This window comes from Sander lucioperca, chromosome 22 (assembly GCF_008315115.2).
Source record: "Sander lucioperca isolate FBNREF2018 chromosome 22, SLUC_FBN_1.2, whole genome shotgun sequence".
Classification (NCBI taxonomy): domain Eukaryota; kingdom Metazoa; phylum Chordata; class Actinopteri; order Perciformes; family Percidae; genus Sander; species Sander lucioperca.
The window spans coordinates 11,972,715-11,997,780 of record NC_050194.1 but is presented as its reverse complement, the minus strand read 5'-3'; the positions used below and the strand labels follow the sequence as shown (position 1 = coordinate 11,997,780).

Here is a 25,066-nt window from a genome sequence, read left to right as displayed (position 1 = left end):
CAATATGTACAGAGAGACAACATGCAATCAGTATCATTTGGAAAAATATGGACAAAAAACACATTGTACTTTCCAAGTCTTTTAATTCATTTCAACTACTTTCATTTGATAATTTGCTTATATTCTAAACTAAGTTCTAACAAAGAAGTAAAAATCTACGTTTCAGAGTGACAAAATAGTTATATAAATATGAATTGAGAGCAGACATTTTTGAGCACTGAAAATCCAATAAATCAGAACATGTGGTATATTTTTTTTTTATTACACGATAGCTAGTTTTCTCCTGCTGAGGAAAATTTTAATGTACATAGATCCAACCAATATTTTTCTTCAAATATTTACAGAAAGAGCTCCGAGATTAACACAAGCCACAAATACCAGGCTGTGATTGTGATCAATGACAGAGGAGTGAACATGTTAAGTGCCACAGGGAGATTAGATGTAAAAAATAAGTTGACAGTTTAAACTCAAATGTGCATGTGTCGTTACATGTAGGCTACCGTGGCATACAAATATGTTACAGTAAGATAATCTAAATCGTTACAATTAATACACATACAATTTTATATGTCAGAAAATGGCAAGTTGCCATGGTTTGTCAAGGCTAGTGTCAGTATACTGAAACTGCTGCACTGCACTCGATACAATGGTAAGACAAAAACAAATGAGATGTACTGTCATGCACTGAAACAATACTTTCAGCATATTGCTTAAATATTACGAACCGCAAACTAGCTGAGGTGAACTATTGAACAGTCGACTCTTTGCCTGTTGAAACCCCGACAGACAACAGGTCGGTTATAGACTTCCTGTCCTCCTTAGGCTACAAGTGTCACATCTACAAACGTGCAAATATAACTCAGAAAATGAGAAACTGCAGAGAAACGACAATTTTCTGGAGAAAACAGCTTCTGCGAACTATAAAGTAAAACCTTAAAATTGATGCTTCATCCATTCCATTTGAACTGATAACTATCTCTATCATTACAGTGTATTCTCTACAATTAAGCTGCATGAGGCATTAAGTAGCAGTTGCTAGGTAGGCAGGGCTTTCCATGAGGTATTTCATACTTCTGACCAGTGCCAAACACACATGAAATGTAATGTATAAGGCATAAAGAAAATCTAATTTCAGACTATATTATAAAAACAAAGGCCATGTGTTCTCTTAAGCTAGATTTCTGATAAGAAACTACTTAAGGAACAGCAGGCACATTAGACAACTTGGCAAAAAAATAACCCAGAGAATCAATAATTGCACATTTTTCACAGAACGTAAAGTGGTTCATGAACAGGACAGTGAAGATGAAACTGGTTTGTCCTTGTTAATCCATAAAGCCCTGGTATGTTTGTAGTAATACTTGTGCTTAGCAGAATTTCTTTTAAAAATACAGTCACTATATGTGATTGTAATAAAAGCCTTTTTGAGGGAAGAAAATTCATGGAGACAAAAAGGAACCACTTTCACTTCACTGTTGCAATACTGTTACCGACTGCTTTAAGACGTTTTAACGGTTGGTGGTTGAGGAGGTTCACAAATCAGAAGATAGATTTAAATAAAAAAATCTAATTATGTAATGGGCAATATAAAATCAACTTTGTGGTTTACATTATATGACAAGTACAGCGAGAGAGGAGTTTTGTTCACAATAAAATGCTACAATTGACTTACATTTTAGGCACTGGCACTTCAACATAACTGATGCTCCTCAAAGATTTTAAGATGGATGATAATTCAACGGCACGCACTGCATGTGGAGCTGCAGCTAACTGTTGAAGTGACTTTGACAACCATTACATAAGCTAAATTATAAGGGTTGAAATGGCACAATTTTAAAAGAAAATGCTCAGATCAGAAACTGATTATCTACAATGTTGTCCACATCAGGTATGTTCCTGTTGAAGGTTTATCCTGAGTGCTGCCAATAATGCTCGGCTCATTCATTCCTGCCTGTTGTAACGGAGAACTAAAAACAAATCGACCGGTGGCGTTCCTTAAAAAGGCTACATGAGTTTTAGAAGACTTTTTTTTTTTTTTTACAACATTCATAAAAAGCTTTTCTACTAAAATATGCACATAAAATAACAGGAATAAATTATTAAATACATCCATTTTTAGCATACAATGTCACTTGACGTGGATATTATTAGCAGTACGACTATTAACTTGATAATATGATTTCAGTAAATCACTTTGCCACTGACCTTTGGACACACCCAGAGGTATTTGATTTAATAACAGCTTGCCCTATGTGAGATCCAAAAGGAAAGTGAGCAGTCCTTTGACGCTGACGGCAAAGGTGACGAAAAGGTTTCAGAGATAAATATAGTTTGTATATTTTGTTTCCTAAGGAACTTACAGAGGCACTGAACACAATTAAACATAGCAAGAGAGGAGAAATAACCAATAGTACTGTGTTAAAAAAACGTGTTATCAGTGTTAATGTTCTTAACATGGACCTGGGCTGCACTTCTCTGTTCACTTTGGTTGGTTGGTTTGTCATTGAGGAATGAGCTGCGACTAATATCGGCCGCCCTGTATTGTGGGATTCTGTGTATTCATGGAAAACATTCAGGCCTTATTAAAAACCTGACCCATAAACCCTTTGGAGACTTTTGAGTGATGTCACCATCAGTTGTGAAGGTAAGATAGGAAGTCAGTAATGAAATGTGCATGTCTTCAAAGAAGATTTTGTCAGGACCAAGTGGCACTTTCTGAAAAAAATAAATACTGTTTTACAATTATTGATAGAGGGATGAATAACTGAGGACCGGCTGTCCTCTTGTACGCTCTGGAATCTGCTTCAAAGGAAAGACCCCATGTCCAAGTCCATAAACGCGTTAGCATCCATGCTAAAAGAGGAGTCGTAGGCCTGGGTGTTCTGGTGCATCTTCTGATGATGCCGCAGGTTGGACTTGCTGGAAAAGCTCTTGTCGCACAGAAGGCAGGCAAAGGGCTTCTCTTTGGTGTGGATTCGTCGGTGGCATATGAGCTGAGTGGACACGCGGAACGCCTTCCCGCACTCAAGACATTGGTAGCGCTTGGGCTCCGTATGAATGCGTCGGTGGTTCTTGAGAGCCATAAGGTTGGTAAACTCCTTCTGGCAGATGGAGCAGAAGAAGGAGCCCGTCTTGTGGCTGTTCTTGTGGTTGAGGAGGGAGCCGGCGTGGCGGTATGTGCGCCCGCAGTGCTCACACACATGGCTCTTCTCCTCTGTACCAGCAGACTCGTTACTCTTCTGTGAATGACTGATGCTTCCTGGAATATGGGACAAAGGTGGTGGAACCTGCTTGTGCACCCCGTCCATCCCTAAGGTCTGATTTATTCCTGAGTCCCAGCAGATGTTGCTATTTACAGGTTCATCCACACCTTGTTGATAGGGGTCCTGAGCCCTGTGGTGCATGTCCTGGTGCTGCTGGTAGCTGGCTGTGTTGGGAAAGCTCTGCTGGCAGGGGCTGCAGACCACAGACCGGTCCTTAGCGTGCACCTCCATGTGGCTCTGCAGGTGTGTGACCAGACAGAAGGTCTTGCCGCACTCGGGGCAGCAGTGACGCCTCATCTGGGAGTGTATCTGTAGAGTGAGAGGGTCAGGAAATGTCTGGAGACACAAGGTACAGTGGTGGAGGTTTTCGGAGTGTGTCTTTTTATGGTTGAGGAGAGAGCCAGCGTGGCGGTAGGAGCGCCCACACAGGTCACACCTGCAGTAGGGATATGTTAATATTCAATGCCTGATATTACACCATAACTAAAATCATTTTCCAAAACAATGAACTCTTAACTATCTAACTACCATTATAAAAATGTATTATACTTTCAAAATAATAGCCTGACCAATACTGGATCTGATACCAATACTTTGAAATTACAATAACGGTTGGCTGAGATATTTTTTTGTTGTAAATATATTTAATTGATTTTCAAAGTTTTTATCAAACAAGAAAAAAAAAAAAAATACAAAACATGGAATATATTTGACTTCAATTCACCTAGTCATCCCCTAACTACAAAGAAGTTTCATCAAATATGTTGACAAATTGAAATCCCCATTCCCAACCCTACCACCCACCCACAGGATTACAGCTCACAAAATACACTCAGGTGAAGAGGGAAAAACAACATAACAGGATATCTTTGAGCCAATGAGGAAAGAACAGAGGAGTGTGTTGCTTCCATTTTTTAAACATTTGCAGGGAGTGTAGTGAAAGCTACAACCATTTGGTAAGAGAGCACGGCATTTCTTCAATGTTAAACCAAACAGTGCACAGACTGGGTCAGGGTCAAATTGGGTTTCAAACATCTCACTAAAAGCTTTAAAAATACGTATCGACAGAACATGAGCATTAAGTCTGCTGGCTGGCCTCTACATTGAGGGCGTAATGGCTCAATGTTCAGATAAATCTTTGCCAATCTAGCATTAGTGAAATTAGCTCTGTAAACCACTTTCAGTTGTATCAAGCCATGTTTAGTGGACGTTGACAATGTGTGTATCAAGTCTAAGACAGAGTCCCGTTGGTCATCCGTTAAACATTGCTGGAAGAATTGGTGCCAATTGAAGGGAAAATACGTAAGCCCGTCGGGGTCGGGCAACTTCTTATTTGGTATAGATTTAATGGCCGTAACAATTTCAGGAATCAAAATGCCCATACTTAAATTGGTGTTTTGTTCCTCTTGCACGGTGGGAATAGTCAAGTTTTTAAAGGTGTGTGGGGGGCCGAGGTTATCGCTGCATTCTGCTTTATTTATGTTATCGTGATCTATAAGCATCTCTCCTGTATGTGACTGAATCCTTGTGATTGATCGGGGGGCAGCTGCTTGACAAGCTTGCAGAGACAAAAATCTGTTCGCCATATCTCCAAATTCACAGACATTTTGTCTGGATTTCAAGATCAGTGTTGCCTTATCATTAACAATAACACATTACAAAAACAAATATTGTTGATCAGGATTCTTTCAATTTGTTAAAATTAATTATACCTAAGATGTGTACTGTGTGGGACATTTTACAGTTAAAAAATAAAATTGTCAGTAAATGTTTCTTTAACATTTTTGTACAACAATTTCTGGTAATTTACCAGCCATGAGCTAATCTATCAGTATGGTCAGGACAGCTTTGTTAAACAATAAAATAAAATAAAAAATAATAATAATATATATATATATATTTAAAAAAACATCCCCATAATGACTAATAGACAAAACAAAATGTACATACTCAGTTCAAAATCAGACAGTAACTCACATGAAGCACTTGTCTCCCCTCTCTGACTGCTGGATTCCAGCTCTCGGGGAGTTCTCCTGACCTCTGCGGCAGCGGTGCCTCTTTAGGCCAGACCTGCCCTGGAAGCTCTTTCCACATGCAGGACAGCTGAAGTGACTCGCCACCCGGTTGTGGATCCTCTGGTGGTTGTGCAGGATACTGGCGAGGCGGAAGGCCTTTCCACATGTGAGACACGCATACTTTTTCTTCTGTGTATGGATGCGTGTATGATTGCGTAAAGCCATGGGGTTAGTGAAGGGCTTAGAGCAGAAGGTGCAACTGAAGTGTCCTGTCTTGTGGGTGTTTTTGTGGTTCAGGAGTGAGCCTGCATGACGGTAACTGCGATTACATATGTTGCACGTGAAAGGCCGCTCCACTTTATTTGGAGACACGTTTCTTTGTGCATCACTGCTGCTTGATGGTCCATCACAGGTGTGGGCTGTCAGTTGGTCAACAGAGAGAAAGGCCTGCTTACATTCCTTACACTTAAACGCTCTAGATTTTAGACCCCTCCTGCCTGCAGCCCCATCCTTTCTGAGGCCTGCACAAACGTGGGCTAATAGCTGCTTCTTTCCCCTAAAGCCTTTTCCACAGTTTTGGCAAGAGTGCTTTTTATATGCAAAGTGGGTGCGCAAGTGGTTCTTCATTGCTAGTTGATTGGCATAAGTGTTGTTACAAACTGAACAGTAATATTCACCTGTTTTATGGGAGTTCCTATGGTTGACCAGACTTCCTGCGTGGCGGTATGTACGCCCACACTGGTCACAGGCAAAAGGCCGTTGGTCACCTGCATCCTCTAATTTGACTGTAGTCTCACGTTTTGTTTGTCCTCTCTTCCTTCCTGGCAGCTGCTTGCAGGGCCGAGACGAAGTAAAAGCCTGATTGGCATTTGAAGTTAAGGACTGCACTTCTCCATCTGACCTGGGCCCATTCATCTGCATGAGGGCCTGGATCTGGTTGTTGAGGTCCTGGATTTTAGCTTGGTTCTCTTTGTGCCTTTTCAGGTGATTCAGTAACTGCTTCTGAATTTTGAAGGCTTTTCCACACTCATTGCAAGTATGCCTGGGGAAGGAGACAAGGCATATGGTTAATTCTGTTTTTACCAAACAGGGAGCCATGATGACAAAACAATCGCAAAAAAAAACAAACAAACAAAAAAATAAACTCTACAGGCAACTCTTTGCTTTTTTTGTTTAACAATTATTCATAATTTCCAACATGCATTCACAGTTTGCAACGTGAGTATGTTAAATGTTATGTAAGTTTTAAATGTATTAACGATGTGTATTCTTGCTAGAACTAACCTCTTAATATCAAAGTGGGACCTCTGGTGGTTTTTAAGGGCCAACAGGTTGTAGAAGCGCTTCTGGCAGACGAGGCATCTGAATACACCTGTTTTGTGGGATTTTTTGTGGTTAAGCAGGGAGCCTGCGTGTCTGTATGAACGCCCACACTGATCACATTTGTACTGACGATCTTCGGCATCAACAGTTTCTTTGACGTGACTCGTGTCTTCATGCTGGGCAACATCATTTACATTCATTTCCTCTTTATCATGTGTGGACTCATCTGTCCTCTCAGCTGTGCAACCATGGTTCTCAAGATTATGGTAGCTGGTGCAGAAGATGCCACAGCTGCCACAGATGATACTCTGTGCTTCCTCCTTGCATCCAGGCACATCACTGTTGTTCATATGTAAATGAGTAGCATTATCTACCTGGTCCTTGTTGTGTAGAAGCTGATGAGTTATCAGGTCCTGCCTATTGGCAAAACTTTCCCCACATGTGCTACAGATCATCATTTCCCCGGGCTCGTCATCTTTCACTTCTTCATGGGAGGACATGGAGGAAGGCCCTGAGCTTGCAGGAGTATCGTGGGACTGTGTGTGGCCTCGGAGATGGCTCCTGAGAGCCATCATGCTAGTGTAGCTGTTTCCACATAAAGAACACTGATAAAGATCTCCATCATCATCATCATCCTCCTCCTCCTCATCAGCATTATCACCTTCACCATCATTCAGCTGATCACTGTTCATATTGTCATGGAAGTTCTGTTCAAAGTAACTTTGGCCGTGGCTTTCATTTAGACCATGGAACTCAACATTACTTCCTGGATTTCCAATGGCACAGTGATCATTAATGTCCTGGAAATGTATTTTACTGCCATAGTCACTGCTAGTAGTGTCATGTTGCTGCTGTAGCAGTGGGCAACTGTGAGACTTAATCCCTGCAATATCTGCAAATGTTTCACCACAGTCTGCACACATGTGCCTCTGCATCAGGTGTTCGTTGTGAGGTAGATGCACAGTCATATCCTGGGAAAAGTCCTGATTAAAATGCTCATGATACAAAGCTCCATTGTTGTGGTCAACTCCATTCTCCTGATCCTTTTCCTCCTCCTCCTCCTCCTCTTGAGAGGAGAAGCTGCCCTGCTGGTTATCCAGAGTCAGAGGCTCTGAGGACAGCCAGTCTCCCTCATCGTTGAGGCCAAAAGATGACTGAGCTTTGTGGAGACGAAGATGACTTTTGAGGGCGGCCAGGTGAGGATAGCTCTTTCTGCAGAAGGAACATTGGTAAATCCCAACCTGATGTGACCTTTTGTGGTTGATGAGGCTCCCAGAGTGTCGGTAGCTTTTACCGCATATATGACACTTGAAGGGACGCTCGTCAGAATCTACAGTTGAAGTCTCTTCCATTTCAGTTGCACTGTCAGTGTTTTGAGTGTACTTCAGGGCAGGATTGAGAATGCTCGTGTCTATGATTGGGGGTTCTCCCTGAGTGCTATTGGAAGGTGGCGTTTGATTGTTGGAGCAGTCCGAGTACACCTGACTGTTACTTCTAATCTGCTCCTGTGGCTGATCAAAGCCTAAATGATTATCTATTGAGGATACTGAGGGAACATTATTTATAGGAGATGCATAAAAATTTGACTCAGGCGAAGCAATACTGCTGTTATACGATATATTATGGTTCTCTGACAAGGTATCTTGAAGGCCAAACGACAGAGATGAAGAGTTATGCATTTGGATGTGTTCCTGGAACTCTTCATCATTGGGGAATAGTACCTGACACAAATGGCAAAAATTTACTGGATCATCCTGGCTCTGAGGTGAAAACTGGTCCGGTGGTGCGCCGGTGTGTGATCCACCCATTGAATCGGGGTCTGTCACACTTCTTGCCTTGTGAGATCTCTGGTGGCTGTAGAGTGCCGCCATGTTATTAAACAGTTTGAAACACACTGTGCACTCAAACATTCCCACTTGGTGAGTCTTTTTATGATTGGTCAGGCTTCTATGGTGTATGTACGATTTGTCACACAAATCACATCTGAAAGGTCGATTTGCTGTATCCTCAGAAGTCTCAGATTCTGTGTTATAAACAACCTCCGTCTTTTCCTCAGCTGGGCTATTTTCTGTATAAGTCCCAACACTGGCAGACTGCTCACTGAGATGATGTGGGTGATCATTTTCAATTTCATGTGTGGAATATGCCATGTCTACCTTTCTAAATGACTGCTCCTTTACTCGCCTGGCAAGATGAACCTTCTCATGTGTAGTCAGCTGTGTTGCCAGACGAAAACCTTTCCCACATTCGGCACAGGAGTACTTTTTCTGTGAAGTGTGGCTCCGGAGATGACTCTTCAGGGCCAAAGCATTAGAGTTTTCTTTACCACAGATGTTACATTGAAAAGTACCTACTTCGTGAGTCTTTTTGTGGTTAGCTAAGCTACCTGCATGCCTATAACCACGTCCACATTCATCACATTTAAATTTGCGTTCTTCCTCTTGTTCAAGATGAGCATCCATGTGCTTAAGCAGACTGGGCATATTAGGACATACAATGCCACATTGTTGGCAAGGGAAAACTTTTTTCCTGCCAGTGTTTTGCACTGCCATTACAAGATAGCGATTGAATGAAGTGCACCAGACACAAAGTGTATGAATATGCAGGAGGGAAATGCATTAGATGCCTGGTATTGTCCGTATACAAGGAAGATAGTTCTTTACAATAAAGTCCAAGGAGTGTCCAGGGAGGTAACACGGTAGAAGATGTCGAGAACCAGTTCCACACACTTAGAAGGGTGACTTGATTTTAGGAGAAGTGGGCAAATTGCGCTGTTGAGGACAGAAGAGATGCCAGTTAGCACTGTGGTGAATACATTAGCAATGTATGTAACAGTATTCAGTTGTAGGCAATGAGTTGTGTAGATGTTATGGGAAGCTACAAATAACATATTACTCATTATTCCTAAAGATATTCGTTTATTCTTCAAACAATAGTTCCACATTACAAATTACTTACAACTTAGCTAACTGTTCTCATAATTGCTATGCCTTAAAAGGTCTGTTTCCCGATTTAAATTTGTAAAAGTTAATACATCTTTAGAAAGAACCACCACGATGTGGTAGTTTAAATGTGTCACTGGCAGCAGGTAACCAGCATCATGGGCAGACTTATTAAGTTAAATGCAGTTAGCTAGAAACGGTATCCAGCCTGATAGCTAGCTAGCTACATCTCTGCACCAGCAGGCTAACTAACTGCACTAGCAGGCTAACTGCATTAGCTAACATTATGTCAATAAACCGGGAAACGCCTCATATTTACTGCCATTGCAAACACCAATTTTCTCCGACATTATAAACAAAACCAGAATGAACATACTCGCCCAGGTTATAAGGAAGAGCGGGCAGATTACTACGGTCACATTTGTATAACGGAACACTTGGCAAACGTTAGCGCGCTCCCAGCTAGCATCTTCATGGCTAACATTAGCTAAACAAACATTGCACCAAAAAGCCAAGAAGTCGTTTTGAATGCGGAATCACAGCGTAAGCAAATACGTCGAATTGAATACCTGTTGCAGTACTGGTTCAATTCCATCCTCCAAAGATATATTCCCATTCATTCTTTAAAAAAACGGTTACTATTGTGTAAAGGGCAACCCCCTTTTTCCAATTGTCTTTTTTTCTTCCATCCCCATTTCCACATTGCGCTTGTTGCTAGGAAACAGGAAATGTGCAGCAGAGAAATGCTTCCCTCTCGGAAGTAGCTAGATAGGCTAAAAGCATATAAGTCGAGTTAATACAAACTGCGGCGAGCTCGGCGTTGAAGTAACCACATAGCAAGCATTAAACTCAAATAAAAATCAATAACTTAAATGTTCATCTCACTATTCTGCTGCTGGTTTTCGTTAACGTTAAAGCACATTAGCTAAAGTTAGCTAGCTAGCTCTGCCGTTGACTTCTGAGCATTGTACACAATCTTCGCTTTAGCTTGGCACGTTTCCTTAATGACAGACAACCTGCTAACTTTACTAGAACTACCATGTTTTACCATGGGGTTCTAAAATATTTATTATGTGTTTTATATTTATATTTACTCCTTACACGCATTAAAACGTTGCACACTTGGCTTGCCGAAAGCTTTCGTCATCATGGTCCTAGAGCCGTCCCCCACCCTGCAGACAGTCAACAGCTATCACCGTCTCACAGTAAATGCAGTCGTGTACCGAGGCGCCAGGTATTAATGTATATATACAGGTAAGAAACCGTTGTTTCTCTAATGCACACACGATGCAAAGAGTGCGAATTTTAGCTAAATCCATCCCGCACAGCCACGGTCATGATGGTGACGACACTGTCGAGTGAATTGGTGCAGCCGGACACCGGTCCTAGAGCCAGCCATTTTGAGTTTGTTTAGCGAGAGAGCTAGCGAAAATGAATACGTACATATCGTTTCTGTTTTGTTAACTCCATCGCACTGACTCGTGATCTTTAATCCTCGATTCCGGTCGGGCACATGTCAGTCACACAGGGATTTCTGTCATTGCATCGCCAACTTCCTCTGGCATCAAAGCGGTTAGCTTATTGTCCCTGAGGTCCTAATGCCAGCCATTTTGTGATTTAATGCACACCCACATATAGTATATGTATCGTTATAACGTTATACAGATTTTTTTCCTGGTACACTCACTGACGATCTGCTGTCCTAATGCATATCTGTCATAGACTTTAGCCTGATGTCTGAGGAACAATCTTTCAGTCTCATATTCTTATTCTTATGATTTGTTTATTTACATAATTATTACAAATATTATTTTTAATATAATCTATTTACAGATATAAAGATGGCCTCTCCTCAGCCTGGCAGCCCACCTCTTGCAGAGCAGTACACCCCTCCTGCACAGGACAAAGGGAGCCAACAAGAAGAAGAGCTGGTGATGGATCAGCCTGCAAAAAAACGTGGCAGAGGCAGACCTCCAAAAGCCAAAGCTTCCTTCAAATGCTCTGCATGCACAGAGGCTTTCAGGAGTCTGTCAGCTCTGCAGAGCCACAAGCTTTCGGCACATGCAAAGGACCGTCAGCAACAGCACTCATGTTCTCAGTGTACTAAAACATTCTCGAGCAAGGCTCAACTCTCAAAGCACGAGCGCACTCACTCAGCCCAGCGCCCCTTTCAGTGTCCCGACTGTCACAAGGCTTACAAGACACCCACAGAGCTACGCAACCATAGCCGCTCTCACACTGGGGAGAAACCATTTGTATGCACAGAGTGTGGTAAGGCCTTTATGCAAGCTATATGCCTGAGGATCCATATGACACAGCACAGTGGAGAGCGTCCTTACTCTTGCCGTCAGTGCTCTAAGAGCTACCCCACCCTGTCTAAACTGAAGGTGCACTTGCGCTCTCATACGGGAGAAAAGCCATACTTCTGTGCTGAGTGTGGTAAGAGTTTTGCGGATCCCTCTGTGTTCCGAAAACACAGAAGGAACCATCAAGGCCATCGGCCGTACGCTTGCGATGAATGTGGGAAAACGTACACAGAGCTGAAGGACCTGAAAAACCATGAGCGCTCCCACACTGGAGAAAAGCCATATCTGTGCTCAGACTGTGGCAAAGCCTTCTCCCGCTCCTCCTCCCTGGCCTGCCATCAGCGCATTCACTCCCAGAACAAACCCTATCAGTGCGAGCAGTGTGGTAAAGGCTTCACCCAGCTCTCCTCTTACCAGTCTCATCTCCGCACTCACTCTGGCGAGAAGCCTTTCCTCTGCCCACAGTGTGGCAAGATGTTTTCTGACCCCTCCAGTTTCCGGCGCCACCAGCGAGCGCACTTGGGTTTCAAGCCTTACCCCTGCGATAAGTGTTCCAAGAGGTTCCGGCAGCCAGCTGATCTGGCCGTGCATGAGCGTGTTCACTCTGGAGAGCGGCCTTACAAATGCCAGAGTTGTGACAAGGCCTTTGTAGCATCCTGGGATCTGCGGCGCCACATGCTTGTCCACACAGGTCTTAGGCCCTTTTCTTGCACTGAGTGTGACAAGTCATTTGCTGAGCGCTCCAGCCTCAACAAGCACCGACGTGTGCACTCTGGAGAAAGGCCTTTCAAATGTGAGGAGTGTTTGAAGTCTTTTGTGGTGTCCTCAAGCCTTCGCAAACATGAGAGAACTCACCTTGCTGAGCAGTCTGAACAGCAGCAGCAGCAGCAGCAACAACAACAACAACAACCGGAGACAGAGGCCGGGTCAGCCTCAGGCTTTACTGCCCACACAACTCTTCCGCAGTTCTCCTGTACTCACTGTGATGCTACATTTGGAAGCTGGGATGAAGTTCAGGCACATGAAAATCTTCACTCCATCGACTCCACTCCTCTGACTGTTACCAAAATCGTATCCATGGGCTCACATGTCTGTGAAACCTGCCAGGCAGAGTTTGCACAGCTGGCAGACTTGCAGGAGCATGAGAAGCAGCACCCCAAGCCGAGACCTCATGCTTGCAACAGTTGCGGCAAAGGCTTCCTCAACAAATCTGGACTGCGTAAACACCAGAAGATCCACTCCACCAGCAAACCTCACAGCTGCCCCCACTGTGGCAAAGCTTTCCTGTTTGCTGCCTACCTTCGCAAGCACTTACGGACTCATGCAGACGCTGCCCCGACCACCACACAACTCAGTGATATAAACATTATTCATACTGACCCACTTCCCTCTCCTCCACCCCCCAGTGAGGTTTCCTCCTCCACTGTTGAACCCAGTGCCATATCCCTAACAGTTCCAGTGACTGTACCTGTGACTGCTTTTCAGACTCTGCCAGAGTACTTAATCAAAGAAGAGGGACTTTGAGCTTTTTCTTTTTTACTGTTTTGGAATTTTTATTCCACAAATATTTAGCTAGTGGCCTTAAATCTATTTAGATGATGGGTATAATGCAGTGTTATTTTTCAAGAAAACTTTTTTTCAAAAAGCTCAAAATAGTCTCCTTCATGTAAATTATCAGCGCTTTGTCACTGTTTTGCATTGCCATTGTATTTGACAGATGTAACGTATAATGTTCATGTTTTAAAATATATACTGTACTATAAGTAGCCTACTATGACATTATCTTATCTGCTGTAATATCTGTTGTAATCTTCATACAAATGTGGTGTTGCAAACATGTATGCTGATCACTTAAGATGTTGTAATTTCAGGTATGTCTTTTATAATGCTTTTTAAATTACAGCCTGTCTTAAAATCTTTGAATTTACAACAATTTGTACCTGTTTTACTGTGTATTTATCAGTATCATCTAATATGGTGTTATAACATTGTTGAGTAAAAAGTGGCATTCCAAAATGTTCAATCAGATGAATTACATTTTATACCAATAATAAAACGTGTAATGTGTAAAAAGTAGTAATGTGTTTGTGGTCTTTTTTTATGTCCTCATGTGTAGTATATCCTGGGCACGAGCATCTTACATGTTGAAGAGGGAGATGTTTACGAAAAGTCATGTCAGCACATCATCTGGTGTTAAACTAACACATGTATTGACGACAGTGACATTTCTTGCACTCATAAATGATTGCATGCAGTGTTCCATCAGTGGGCTGCAGCTCTTACTGCTACCCACTTTATTCCCATTAATGACACCTAATGTACCTTCACATACATTAAGAACCACTTCAATCCATGTATACAAACAACTGTATATATTTGCTGTGACATTTCTGAATGCTTAAATTAACAGTTTTCATGCATAATGATTCCTCCTTCCACCTTTACCAAACTGGAGGCTGACTTCACCTGCAACGGCACCAGGGACAGCATCTGCTCCAGAGCCTGTTTTAATAGAGACTTACAGAAACCTATGATGGTGGCCTGGAACTTCATCTACTGTATGTGCTGGTAATCCTTTCTGTCCTGCTCATGGAGCTGTTTGCCTCCCACCTGTGCTGCCTGGCCCAGGAGATGAGCTCTTAGGGGGAAGACTGATGTGGAGCTGGAGGCTCAGGTTGTGTCTACAGACCCTGGGAGCAAGACAGTCATAGAGACAGAGGCAAAGGAGGCTTTTACCTACTCAGAATCAGTCTGCACATTCTGGTTGAAGCCTGGTTTGTACGATTAACAAATAGCTCATATAAATGCTCGACAGACGTCTGTTCAGAGTTATGTTTGTGTTATGAGGGCCGCCCCACAGAAACACATGTATGCTTTGGCATCCAACTCTGGCATGATTATTGTTTGTTCAGGCTTATTTTGTATGTACTCCATTGCTCACTACCTTTGCAACTATTAAACATTGACACTTTTATATATATATATATATATTTTTTTTTTTTTTTTTTCTGATTTAGAATATATGAATTATAAGAATGCATATTCACTGTGTATCTCAACAACATTCAGTGCATAGATATTTTGTAAAGCAAACAATAATGCTTAGCTGTTGTGCGATTACATTTTCTGTAGCATTGTTAAGTCTGGCGCAAACAAGTTGCATATATTAAAACACAATTACATAATCATTATCAGAACTATATTAACTGTTGTGTTGGCGGCTTACATATGTTGTGTGATCTGTTTTGCTGACACAAAAGGATCTAGGTGTAAGCTGCATGATGGTGTTTCTGAGTCCGGTTTTTCCTGTGTGTTTTGGTCAGTGCAAAAACATAAACTCTGCCACTGGGCCACTGTCAAATTCACACCAATGTATACTGCCCTTAGCAGTTTTGATGTAAGACTGAAAGGAATCATTTACTCTGAGAAATGAGTTTCTGTATAATACAGATGGTCATGTTTTATGTTGATATACTGGAATACATTATTTACACTGTGAAATATGTGGGGATATTTAGCCAGATAATCAAAGTCAAACAGCAGTATTTATTTATTCTTATCATTCAAGACTAGAGTTGCTTCCAGCGAGATAAAAGATGCAGGCTGACAGTTGGCTAGGGTTTATGTTTATTCTTCAGTGAGATGGACTTCCTGTTGCTGTGCTTCATGGTGTAGAGCAGCGCTGCACCAGCGTCTGTTAGAGACTGGGGGGAACAGAATGAAGCAAGAATGACCATAAAAAGTTAAGCAAAGCAGGCAAAATATTTTAGTACTAAACAGTATAATTAATAAGGACATTATTTGATTTACCTGTGAGTCTGAAAACACAGATTTATTCTGGAGAAAAAAAAAAAAAATAGTTTAGTGTATACAGTAACTGTGGTCATTCTAACCAATGTGAGACACTGACCTGATAAAAAAAAAAAACTGTAAAAACTCACCCATGTGAAGATTTGTATGCTGTTGTTGTATATAGGCTCCATGGTTTTAACCCATTCTTGGTATGTTTGATGGTCCTCTGAACTTCGATTATGCATTCTGCAAACAGACAGACTCACTATGTAGTACAGTATCTGTAGCCTAAGAAATACTCTGCATCTAATAAACAGCATGCATAAAGACACTGTCATTTTACTGGCATTATCAAGTAGATGATAAGGAATGAAAAAAAACATTAAAAGCTTTGAATTACAAAAGAAATTCACCAGTTTGAGATAAAATACTGATGGTCTTAAAAATCATAAAATTCTCAGCTCATCAGATTAATCAGATGTAGAGGACCAGTCTGGTACTGCATTTGAACATTTTAATGTCAACTAAAGAGCCAGACAGTTCATCTGATTTTCCTTTAACTAACATTTTACTTAGTTTTGTTCTGAGTTTCTGTAATCCAATGCAGTCATATTTGTCATCTAAATTTACATATTTTTGTTGCAAAGCATTCTTAAACTCCTTTTTAACTTCACCTGCATAATTACTGGACTTGTCATTTTACCTGTCGTTTGTCTTTTATGTGTTTAGTATACAGAATTCCCCCTAATTAAATGCATTTGTCAGACCTCAGCATTAAAGAGCCCCTATTATGCTCATTTTCAGCATCATATTTGTACTATTGGGGACTAGAATAGGTTTACATGCTTTGATTTTCAAACACTCTGTCTGAGCTCTTGGCCCACCTTCCTGAAAAGCCCAGTCTGCTCTGATTGGTCACCTGGCCCACTCTGTTGTGATTGGTCAACTAAATTCCAGCCACTGGGCTGGCTGTGCTTGCTCAGGCAGCACCAATGGGCAGCACATTTGACAAACTGGGCTGCCTTTCTCAATCAATGATATCATTAATGAGGAATTTCAAACATGAATGTGGGCGAGCCGTTTTCAGGCAGTTGAGAAAAAGTGCTGTCTGTGGGATAGAAAGCTCCATTTGGAGTGAAATGTGTTCTTTGTACTTTATACATCTATTACATACACAAACAACTATATATATAAAACTCTAAAAGACTGAAACAATCCCAAAAAGCATTATAGGGGCTCTTTAAGTAGCTCTCATTCTAAATGTTGCCCACACAGAAATGTCAGTCAGAGTTTCCTCCATCCCTCCTGTTACTCACATCGCTCTCTCGATCAGCTTCCTCTGCAGCTCTCCCTCCCTGCTGGCGTCGCGGAAGCGGCCTCTGACAGCCAGAGCGGCGCTGGCCTGTGACGAGTTGAGCTGAATGATGGCCAGAGAGAGAGAGGATAGGGCCGCCAAGCTGAGAAGGAGGGTCACACATTTTTATCATAAGAGTGCTTCTCAACATTTATAGCTTCAGCCTTGCTATTATAGTACTGTGCAAACACACACACGGGGGCCACTTTGTAGCCGCTCAGACGATGAATTGCATGACCTTCATTCAGTATATGAAACAAGCAGACTGAGTTGAGAGGTTTATTTACTGTGTGACTAAATGTTAGAATGGATGAGAAATGCAATTTACATGGCGCAATCATTTCTGCATGATGCGAAGGCTCCTGTATCTCAGCAACAGCTCGACTCCTTGGATTTTCAAAACAGCTTTGCCTAAAGCTTCACTGAGATTGGTATAAAATAATACATCTAATCAATTGTTGTCCTCAGGTTGTATATGCCTCGTTGATTAAAGATGTCAGGAGATAATGACTTGTTTAAGCTTTCAAGGAGGCCATAAGAATGCAGACAGCTCAGCGGTGTGTGTGTGTGTAAAGGTAATCTCAAAAAACAAAAGTGAGAGAAACACCGTAATTATGGAAACATCATTATCACCTGTCATCAGTTACTTCTCGTTCTGTGGTGATCACTCTAAGCATTCTCTGTCCCTTCCTCTGCCTGTACCTGATCTGCAGCTGGATGGACACACTGCTACCAGAGGCTGGCACCGACACTGAAGACAAGCACAGAAAGAACAAATATGAATCTACAGATCTACTGTTTTTGAAGCACAGAGAACATACATGTTGCTTTTTTGACCATACTACATATGGTGACACGGCCTGGATTGGTTTATAGATGTACAATGAAAATCAGCAAATATGATATAAATTTATTTTTTATTTTATAAATATAAAGTGTGGCAGTGGTCGAATGAGTCAAACAGCGGTCTGGCCTGTAAGAGCACCACATAGCTGATGCAACATCTGGCACATCAGTGTGCTACTATGCTCACAAAAACAATGCTAACATGCTGATGTTTTCAGGCAACATTTACCAGGATTCTTCACCTTAGCTAGCCTGTTAGCATGCTAACAGTTGCTACTTAGCACTAAACACAAAGTACAGCTAGGCTGATGGGATGGTGTGACAGGTATTTAGTTATTGGGTATTGGACAGTCAAGGGATCACTAAAAGTTATAAGAATGTATTAACTCTGGATGATTTTCAGATGGACATTACAAAGACTTCCTCGGGTGGTCATGAAACTCAATGACATTTTGGTGTCTGGGCATGATGACCCGCGTCATTGGCAGAATCTCCACCACAGGACTCTGACTGAAGAGTGAAAAATGTGTCTTTATAGCACCAAAGGTGGTGTACCAAGGGTACAGAATCGAACACATGAGAATTCATCTGGTGTCTGACACGTCCTTATGGAACATCCTGAGGCCCATCCAGGGGTTTCAAGGATATAGGCATTGGCTGCTAGATATGTGGGCTGGCCAGACATGGATGCAGTTTTAGAGTCTGCAGTGAGACATGCCAAATGTCTGTGAATTGTGACATACTGTACCCGTTTTCTCTCACCTTCTGCATCCTGTTTACTGACTCCAAACTGGAAGGTGATCTCTGTATCTGGGTCCACATTCCCCACCTCTCTGGTCCCTTTGTGTCCTGCCTCCCTCTCTCCTTTCATACATCTGGACCAAAGCAGAACATCAGTCCAGTGAAGTGCATTCATGTGCCAACTAGACCACTCAATGAAGAATTTAAGAAGTATTCATTCATTGATTTATGTCAGTATTCAAGGTTTATACAGCACATCTCTTACAGTGATTGGGGCAGCAGTAATGTGACAGTGCAATGAGTGGCTATGGTCCTGTTCTCAATGATCTGTTCAAACTCTTGGTGCAACCTATTGGGGCTTGTTATCACCACCTGGGGGACAAAACACACAGATAACAAGATCTGATGAGTGATATACATTATAAAAACTACTGTTACTCAATATAAAAATCTGACAAATGTTGAAACACATCACAACACATCTTACTGTCCCTCCACTGCGATCAGCGAGTCTCCCTAGCTCATCCAGCCTGCAGTCTGTTCCCTCTATGGACAGCACAGACACTGTAACACTAATGAAAGAAGGACATTTCAGTATGAACTTCATTACAGCACAACACTAGACCAATAGTCTGTTCAGCAGTTCCATTCTTGACATTGATGAGGAGATGTGTACCAACCCCTGATTGGCAGCATATTCCCCCAGCTCCTGGTAGAAGATGGTGGATGAGAGGAGGGTGCGAGCATCAATATCCTCTTCCTCTAGATTCCCCAAATCTGTGTTGGCCTTTCCATCTGTACAGATAATCACCTTCAAGATCAGCAGGAATTGCAGGTCAGGATTGTATTTTTTTGGAAAATTGACATATGGTTGCTTTTAGAATTCTTTTTGCACAAGCTTTGCTAAATCTATGCAGTGCTGTGAAATTATCATTTACTACATGCCACATGTATAATGTACTACATGGGCTAAAACGTACGCATATACATCTGGTATAGTTTTCTTAATAAGACCGAACCTACCTTGGACCCCGGCTGTCTGGAGGCTATTGCAATCGTCAGGAGAGCAGCTGGTCCGAGAGCTGTGGTCCCACCTTCAGATAATCTTTCAACAAGAGGAAAATTAAAAAGCACATCTGTTATTTGAGGATAAAGTTACTACTATGTAATAAAATACAAAAAACAATTGATTGTACTCAAATTACTGCTTTTTTTCCTTACCCCCTGACTTGTCTCTGTAAGTAGTCCTTGGTCTGTGAGAGTGGAGGTGGAGTGGGGAAACTGTCTGCAGCCTTTTTCAGAAAGTCGCTATCAGTTAACTCAGGACCGCTCAGGGAATGTGACGTGAAATGCTCATTTCCATGCATTGTCACCTGGTAATAAAAACATTAGGGGATGAAGAAAAGCAGCAGTAAATACTTGTCATTTTTGTGCTCACTCGCATTTCTATATGAGAAAATAATAAGCTGGGGAGAAAAATCAAATATAAGTCAGACACAAACTTAAGAGAACAAAATCAGTAATAGAATTAGGAAAGAAAATGTCTATACAAATCTATTGTGAACATGAAATTAACTGTTTTTCAATGTATGTACCTGAGAGTTGAAGGTGATGAGTCCCACTCGTTTGTCAGGTTGTTGTTCACTTAGTCTCTGAACACACTGCAACACAGCTTCCTGGACAAACTGGTTGGAAGAAAATTATTTCTTATCACCAACAACATCTAGATATCGTCTTTGGACAGCTGCTATTCTTGTGGTACTATCTGTTGTGCATGTACACAAACAGCATTTTGTAAGTGCTGTTTTTTAAGTCAATTTATGATGTGTTGTGTTACTTAGAGAGTTTGCCCTTTTTTAAACGAACTCTAACTGGACCTACAGTATGTTTAGACTCACATAGTGTTCACTTTTCAGTCTTACAAAGTTAAAAATGAGGGAAAAAAACTCACTTCAAGACGAGATCTTTGGACAACCTGCTCTCCCTCTGACCTCTTAAAACAACAGAGATTGATCATTTGAAACACCACAGATTGTATTTGTGAAAGCCAGTAAACAGATTAGCGTCAGGTTGTGTGCTTTTACCTGAGAGGTTGTGCTCATGGAGCCTGAGATGTCGATGCAGAAGAGCAGCAGAGCGTCAGCAGCACACAGGGGCTTTTCATTAGGAAAGAGCAGAAAGAGGCCATCCTGGTGACGACACTGTGGTATACTGGGAGTGCTGGTCGGCTTCCATGGCTGACAGAAGTAACAGTCCTCAACCTGCAGTTCATCATAAGAAGAGAACATACTGAGAAACCTTACCAACACAAACTAAGTCACCTCTGCAGCCTGTATCAATTAATCCAAACCCAGTTATTCATTGTTCTATTATGTTATGAACAATAATGCTTACACTTGTCATTCTCTGTATTTTCCCAAAAGTAGTAGGAGATATACAGTTATTATTCACATTTTAAATCAATGCCTCTTAATTGTGTTGCTATTATTACTTAGAATAAAGATGGAATGAAATACCACATTGGCATAGCAGGACTCCAGCACAGAGCCACACTGTGAGCAGGGGGTGGGTTCTCCTTGTATGGTCTGCACTGGAAATATGCAAACATCATGGTCATCATATGCCAACAGGACTGAAAATCTAACTAGATGGGCAATAATTAAGGTTTTATGGTGATGATAAAAGTTTACTGACTTTCCTCTGAGAGTAATTTTCCTAAACTGACAAGGAGCACATTAGGATTCCCCGGCAGTGGCCCCTGATCGGCTGATCCTGAGCAGGGAGCAGCAAGAGCATTAAACACAATCACTGGTGGTGTAAAAACATAACAAAAAGTGTTATTCTTTTGACAGAGTGACAGAGACTGTTGCAAATTACCTTTACTAGAAGATGAGATAAGTGACGTGTCTGAGAGTAATTCCTTAGATGATGAGCGAGATAAGTAGGGTGCGGGCAACAGCACCAGGTACTCTGGCATTGACTGCAGAAATGAAGGTCTCGGAGGAAGAGGTGGGACTGATGCTTGAAAGCAGAAAAGAATAAGGATGATCTGTCTATTCCTTAATACTGTCAAATAAAAAAATGAATGCAAATAGAGAAAAAAAGTTGTGCGTTTACCTGATGTCTGGGTTGACACACTGCTAGTGTCAGCTGGCAGCTTTACCTTGCACCCTGTGCCTTCTGGTGTAGTGTACGAGTAATTTGGGTCCCAGGGATGGGAATTTAAATCGGGCTCATCATTCGGGAGGTCATAGGTAAATGTCTGACTGTTGGTGTTGGAGGAAGGGAGTGGCTGGCTGTAAGGAAGGGACTGGCTGCGTGTTGCAGGTCTCATGTGTGGTGGAAGAAGAGCTGGCAGATAGCGGCAGTGTGTTAAAGGAACAATTTACCCAAAATAAAATAAACTGTCACTCGTTCAGTAGGCTGCAGAGCAATGGAATTCCTACATAAGAGCAGTGGACCACCAAACACACAGTGATTTACCACCTGCAGCTCAACTCATCTATTAATCAAACTATAGGCTTAAAGGGCTAGTTCGCCCATATTATAATAAAACACATTTTCTCTCACTTGGGATGTACCAATCCAATATGTTGGATTGTTTTTGTAAACGAGAGGCAAACTTTCCTGATTAAATAAAGCCTTTTTTATTTAATTTGTTTAACTTTAATAACTGAAAGAGCAGTGGCTAACTTTTCTGTGTGTTTGGTAGACATCAGTGGAGTGTGACTCAGAGGATAACACTAATACATCTAAGGTATTTGGGTAAATACTACTACAGTACAGAAACTAAACTTATTCAGCCATATACTACCACGTTCACAGTACCTGTTTTTCGAGGTGTCTGCTGAGGAGTTATACTGCTGGAAGTAGCTGCCTCCGGTTTATCTGCATTTTCATAGAAGACAATGGGCTTCACAGCCTTCTTCACCTCCTTGCTCTTTTCCAACTGTTCAATAACCTTGGAGGAAGATTGGAGGGATTTCTGTGATTTGGCTTCTGCAGAGTTTGTTGAAGGAGGAGGAGGGGGAGGAGTGCTAGGACGGATCCGGTTAACAGGAGGGAGAAGAGCTGAAAAGCATAGAGATAAAAAATAAATATGCAGTGGCTGTTAATTTGAGAACAGCGTCTTGCAAAAGAAATGCGAGCGCAGACAAAACAACTGGTGCAGCAAAGACATTTGTGCTGTGAAGGAAATGTGACTCAGGTGGCAGATGGCTTTTATAGAGAAAAGCAAAGTATCTGAAAGAAATGTGGCCTTTAAGATAGACGGGAGAGGTTGTGTGTGTGTGTCACTGATTGCATAATACTTAATGGTACTTAAACAACCAGTCACACAGAAAGCTGTAATGAAAGGAGAAATCCACAATTCCGTATTTATAAATTAGCAGTTATTTTGTAATTAAGTATTGGCATTAACTGTTTTAATCGTTCTCTCTTATTCTTCAGTTTATGACTGAATCTATATTTTCCAAAAAGGCTTTTTGCCATCCTGCAGAGAATGGAGTGACGCGTTGGTGATAGGCATAGTGTCACAGTGAAAGCTTTGTGTCTCTTTGGTGGGTTTCTTCAAACTGGTGAGTCAACAATGAAGCTATTTGAATCTGAGACTGACTGTGACGACAGCTGCCTCAGTTGTTTTTCACTTCCCATTCCCACTTCCCAGCCCCTGCATTTCTGTGAAGCTTTGCAGTCATTGTCATTCTCCACCTGTCCACCAGATGCCCTCGAACTCTGACGCCCAAATCCTTCTGCTCACCTGTGTCCCATCCTCCGATCAACCTGTCAGTATATATACCATCCCCTTTTCCAAAGTCAGTAGCTGCTTACTGCCCTTGCTCTCCAGCCTCTTCTCCCACAACCTGAATCTCTACCTGCCTGCACCCTTTTCCTGCCCCATTCCTGTTAACATGTGGATTTTCAGTTACTTCTGTTTGGACCTGATACCTTTGCCTGTAAGTTATCATCTATTATTTTCTTTTCCTTGCTGCCTTGTACACACCCCACAATAAAATCCGTTGATGTTTTAAATAGTTGAAATTCTGTCACGTGTCAAACTCCTATTGCAGCTGCATTAAAAAAAAGAAATCTGTGTCTGGCAAGAGATCTGTGGAATTGAGAAAACTAAACAGGAAAGTGGACCCAGAAAAATTACGTGTATTTTTAAACAAGTATTAGTGTTATAAATTTGGATTTTTATTTGATGTCTGGAAGTGTTTGAAATAAATCACCTGAGCGCTTAATGACGTTGGATCCTGGGGCGTCTTTCTGACTCACTGATGGCCGCACATAAACAAATCCACAAGCAAATTCCATAATGACTCCACCTGCCTGTGAGAGAGAGGACCTAATAACACATTACAGAAGATACATTAACGTCTTTACCACATAAAAAACAAACATAATTGCAGTCCAATCCAAAGTAATTACAGTGGCCTAGACTACAATGTTGTTCTGGGGAGCATGTGACATTCAGTTCCTGATGTTGACACGCCTTTATGAATCGCTACTGTAAAAAAAAACAGCAACAACTGAATCCACACAAAGCAGCCAACATGTAAACCTTTTGCGATATAAAATGAACCCATCCTCTCAAAATAAGCAAGACGTACTTACACGTGCAGAGTCCTTCCAGTGCTGCCAGTAGCCTACAGTACAACCATAAACATGAAACCTTCCCAAGTCTCACAAATGTTTCAACTAACTGTGTGACGTCTGGTTATTCAACGTTTGCGTCTCGTCTTGTCCAGCAGGTTTCTCTCCTAAAGAGTCTGGCTGATACCGCAGTGTGGTGTGCGCACAAAGCTGCAACATTTATTGCGTATTGCCAAACTCAAGTTAAACGTTTCATAAGCGTAAATAAAAATGGACGGAAGAAGATGTATTGAGAAACAGGGCAGTAAAAGGTCGAAGGTCAAAATGATTAATATGCCTTTCAAAGTAAAGAAATACCCTGGCCTACACAGACTATCCTGTCATGTTCTTTCATATACACATATCTTGCTAGTGAAATGTATATATTATGTCATGCTATTATATTATTATCACTTAAAATAATAGCATTTCTCATGTGATATGTCATTTTATTTGTTTTTAGGAATGCCAAGACTTCTGTGTACTGGAGGACTGAGGACAGAAGAAATGAATGCCTAAACTAAAAAACAATTTAAAACCAAAGTTTGTCTTTCAGTATCTTACTATAAGCCTCTGTTTGATTCATGTAATCAAATTAATTTATATGTGAAATAAATTACCTGATCGTGTGAAATAAATTACCTGATCGCAAAATAAACAAACAAAAAAACATATACAATTGAAATATTTGAAATTTATTTGAAAATGGTGGCACATATTCACACATATATTTTTGCTTTTTGTCTGTTATTTTGTCTTTTGTGTTTGCCTTAAACCCTTGTGTTGTCTTCCTGTCAACCTTGAAAAAAACTTTTCTTTTCGACGTTTTTGACGCCTTTTTTTCACAGTT

The 25,066-nt window shown here is 41.4% G+C and overlaps 4 protein-coding genes across 13 annotated transcripts; 2 read left to right on the top strand and 2 right to left on the bottom strand.

Annotated features, from left to right (window-relative positions):
- Nucleotides 1-63: 63 nt before the first annotated feature.
- On the bottom strand, nucleotides 64-11,133 carry znf646 (zinc finger protein 646). 5 transcript variants are annotated; one of them, XM_031291456.2, is made up of 5 exons: nucleotides 10,113-10,274; nucleotides 6,563-9,372; nucleotides 5,956-6,320; nucleotides 5,241-5,697; nucleotides 64-3,699 (listed from the first exon to the last, which is right to left on the bottom strand). In XM_031291456.2, exons 2-5 carry the CDS (start codon nucleotides 9,151-9,153, stop codon nucleotides 2,805-2,807), a joined length of 4,308 nt encoding a protein of 1,435 aa, XP_031147316.1. In that variant the 5' UTR covers nucleotides 9,154-9,372; nucleotides 10,113-10,274; the 3' UTR covers nucleotides 64-2,804. The 5 variants fall into 5 exon arrangements, with proteins under 5 accessions (XP_031147316.1, XP_031147315.1, XP_031147313.1 ...); XM_031291455.2 differs by lacking the exon at nucleotides 10,113-10,274 and adding an exon at nucleotides 10,987-11,133 and having other exon boundaries at nucleotides 5,241-6,320; XM_031291453.2 differs by lacking the exon at nucleotides 10,113-10,274 and adding an exon at nucleotides 10,645-10,741 and having other exon boundaries at nucleotides 5,241-6,320.
- znf668 (zinc finger protein 668) lies at nucleotides 10,686-13,933 on the top strand. The gene is made up of 2 exons (XM_031291463.2): nucleotides 10,686-10,797; nucleotides 11,377-13,933. Exon 2 carries the CDS (start codon nucleotides 11,385-11,387, stop codon nucleotides 13,371-13,373), a length of 1,989 nt encoding a protein of 662 aa, XP_031147323.1. The 5' UTR covers nucleotides 10,686-10,797; nucleotides 11,377-11,384; the 3' UTR covers nucleotides 13,374-13,933.
- Nucleotides 13,934-14,085: 152 nt separating this feature from the next.
- LOC118494301 lies at nucleotides 14,086-14,815 on the top strand. Its single transcript, XM_035997845.1, is given in 3 exon segments — nucleotides 14,086-14,406; nucleotides 14,409-14,489; nucleotides 14,641-14,815. Coding segments are annotated over 3 exon segments (384 nt in total). The 5' UTR covers nucleotides 14,086-14,271; the 3' UTR covers nucleotides 14,809-14,815.
- A 472-nt stretch (nucleotides 14,816-15,287) lies between these two features.
- On the bottom strand, nucleotides 15,288-24,523 carry LOC116044337 (circularly permutated Ras protein 1-like). Of its 6 annotated transcripts, none has more exons than XM_031291461.2 (21): nucleotides 24,199-24,523; nucleotides 23,814-23,929; nucleotides 22,411-22,653; nucleotides 21,700-21,933; nucleotides 21,460-21,597; nucleotides 21,277-21,354; nucleotides 21,099-21,172; nucleotides 20,667-20,843; nucleotides 20,534-20,575; nucleotides 20,178-20,267; nucleotides 19,804-19,955; nucleotides 19,606-19,687; nucleotides 19,263-19,393; nucleotides 19,070-19,154; nucleotides 18,848-18,954; nucleotides 18,604-18,716; nucleotides 17,629-17,746; nucleotides 16,958-17,098; nucleotides 15,791-15,887; nucleotides 15,660-15,686; nucleotides 15,288-15,553 (listed from the first exon to the last, which is right to left on the bottom strand). In XM_031291461.2, the coding sequence occupies exons 2-21, from the start codon at nucleotides 23,896-23,898 to the stop codon at nucleotides 15,464-15,466; spliced, it is 2,304 nt and encodes a 767-aa protein (XP_031147321.1). In that variant the 5' UTR covers nucleotides 23,899-23,929; nucleotides 24,199-24,523; the 3' UTR covers nucleotides 15,288-15,463. The 6 variants fall into 6 exon arrangements, with proteins under 6 accessions (XP_031147321.1, XP_031147319.1, XP_031147318.1 ...); XM_031291459.2 differs by having other exon boundaries at nucleotides 21,460-21,603; nucleotides 24,195-24,521; XM_031291458.2 differs by having other exon boundaries at nucleotides 21,460-21,603; nucleotides 24,199-24,521.
- Nucleotides 24,524-25,066: the final 543 nt, after the last annotated feature.

Coding starts and splice junctions, on each gene's coding strand:
- znf646 (XM_031291455.2), bottom strand. CDS start 9,153: ATGGCAGTGCAAAACACTGGCAGGAAAAAAGTTTTCCCTTGCCAACAA. Junction 6,321..6,562: donor TCCCACTTTGATATTAAGAG/GTTAGTTCTAGC, acceptor CTCCTTCCCCAG/GCATACTTGCAATGAGTGTG. Junction 3,700..5,240: donor AGGGGAGACAAGTGCTTCAT/GTGAGTTACTGT, acceptor TCCCTACTGCAG/GTGTGACCTGTGTGGGCGCT.
- znf668 (XM_031291463.2), top strand. CDS start 11,385: ATGGCCTCTCCTCAGCCTGGCAGCCCACCTCTTGCAGAGCAGTACACC.
- LOC116044337 (XM_031291459.2), bottom strand. CDS start 23,898: ATGGAATTTGCTTGTGGATTTGTTTATGTGCGGCCATCAGTGAGTCAG. Junction 21,173..21,276: donor AAAATTACTCTCAGAGGAAA/GTCAGTAAACTT, acceptor GCATATTTCCAG/TGCAGACCATACAAGGAGAA. Junction 19,394..19,605: donor CCAGACAGCCGGGGTCCAAG/GTAGGTTCGGTC, acceptor CTGATCTTGAAG/GTGATTATCTGTACAGATGG.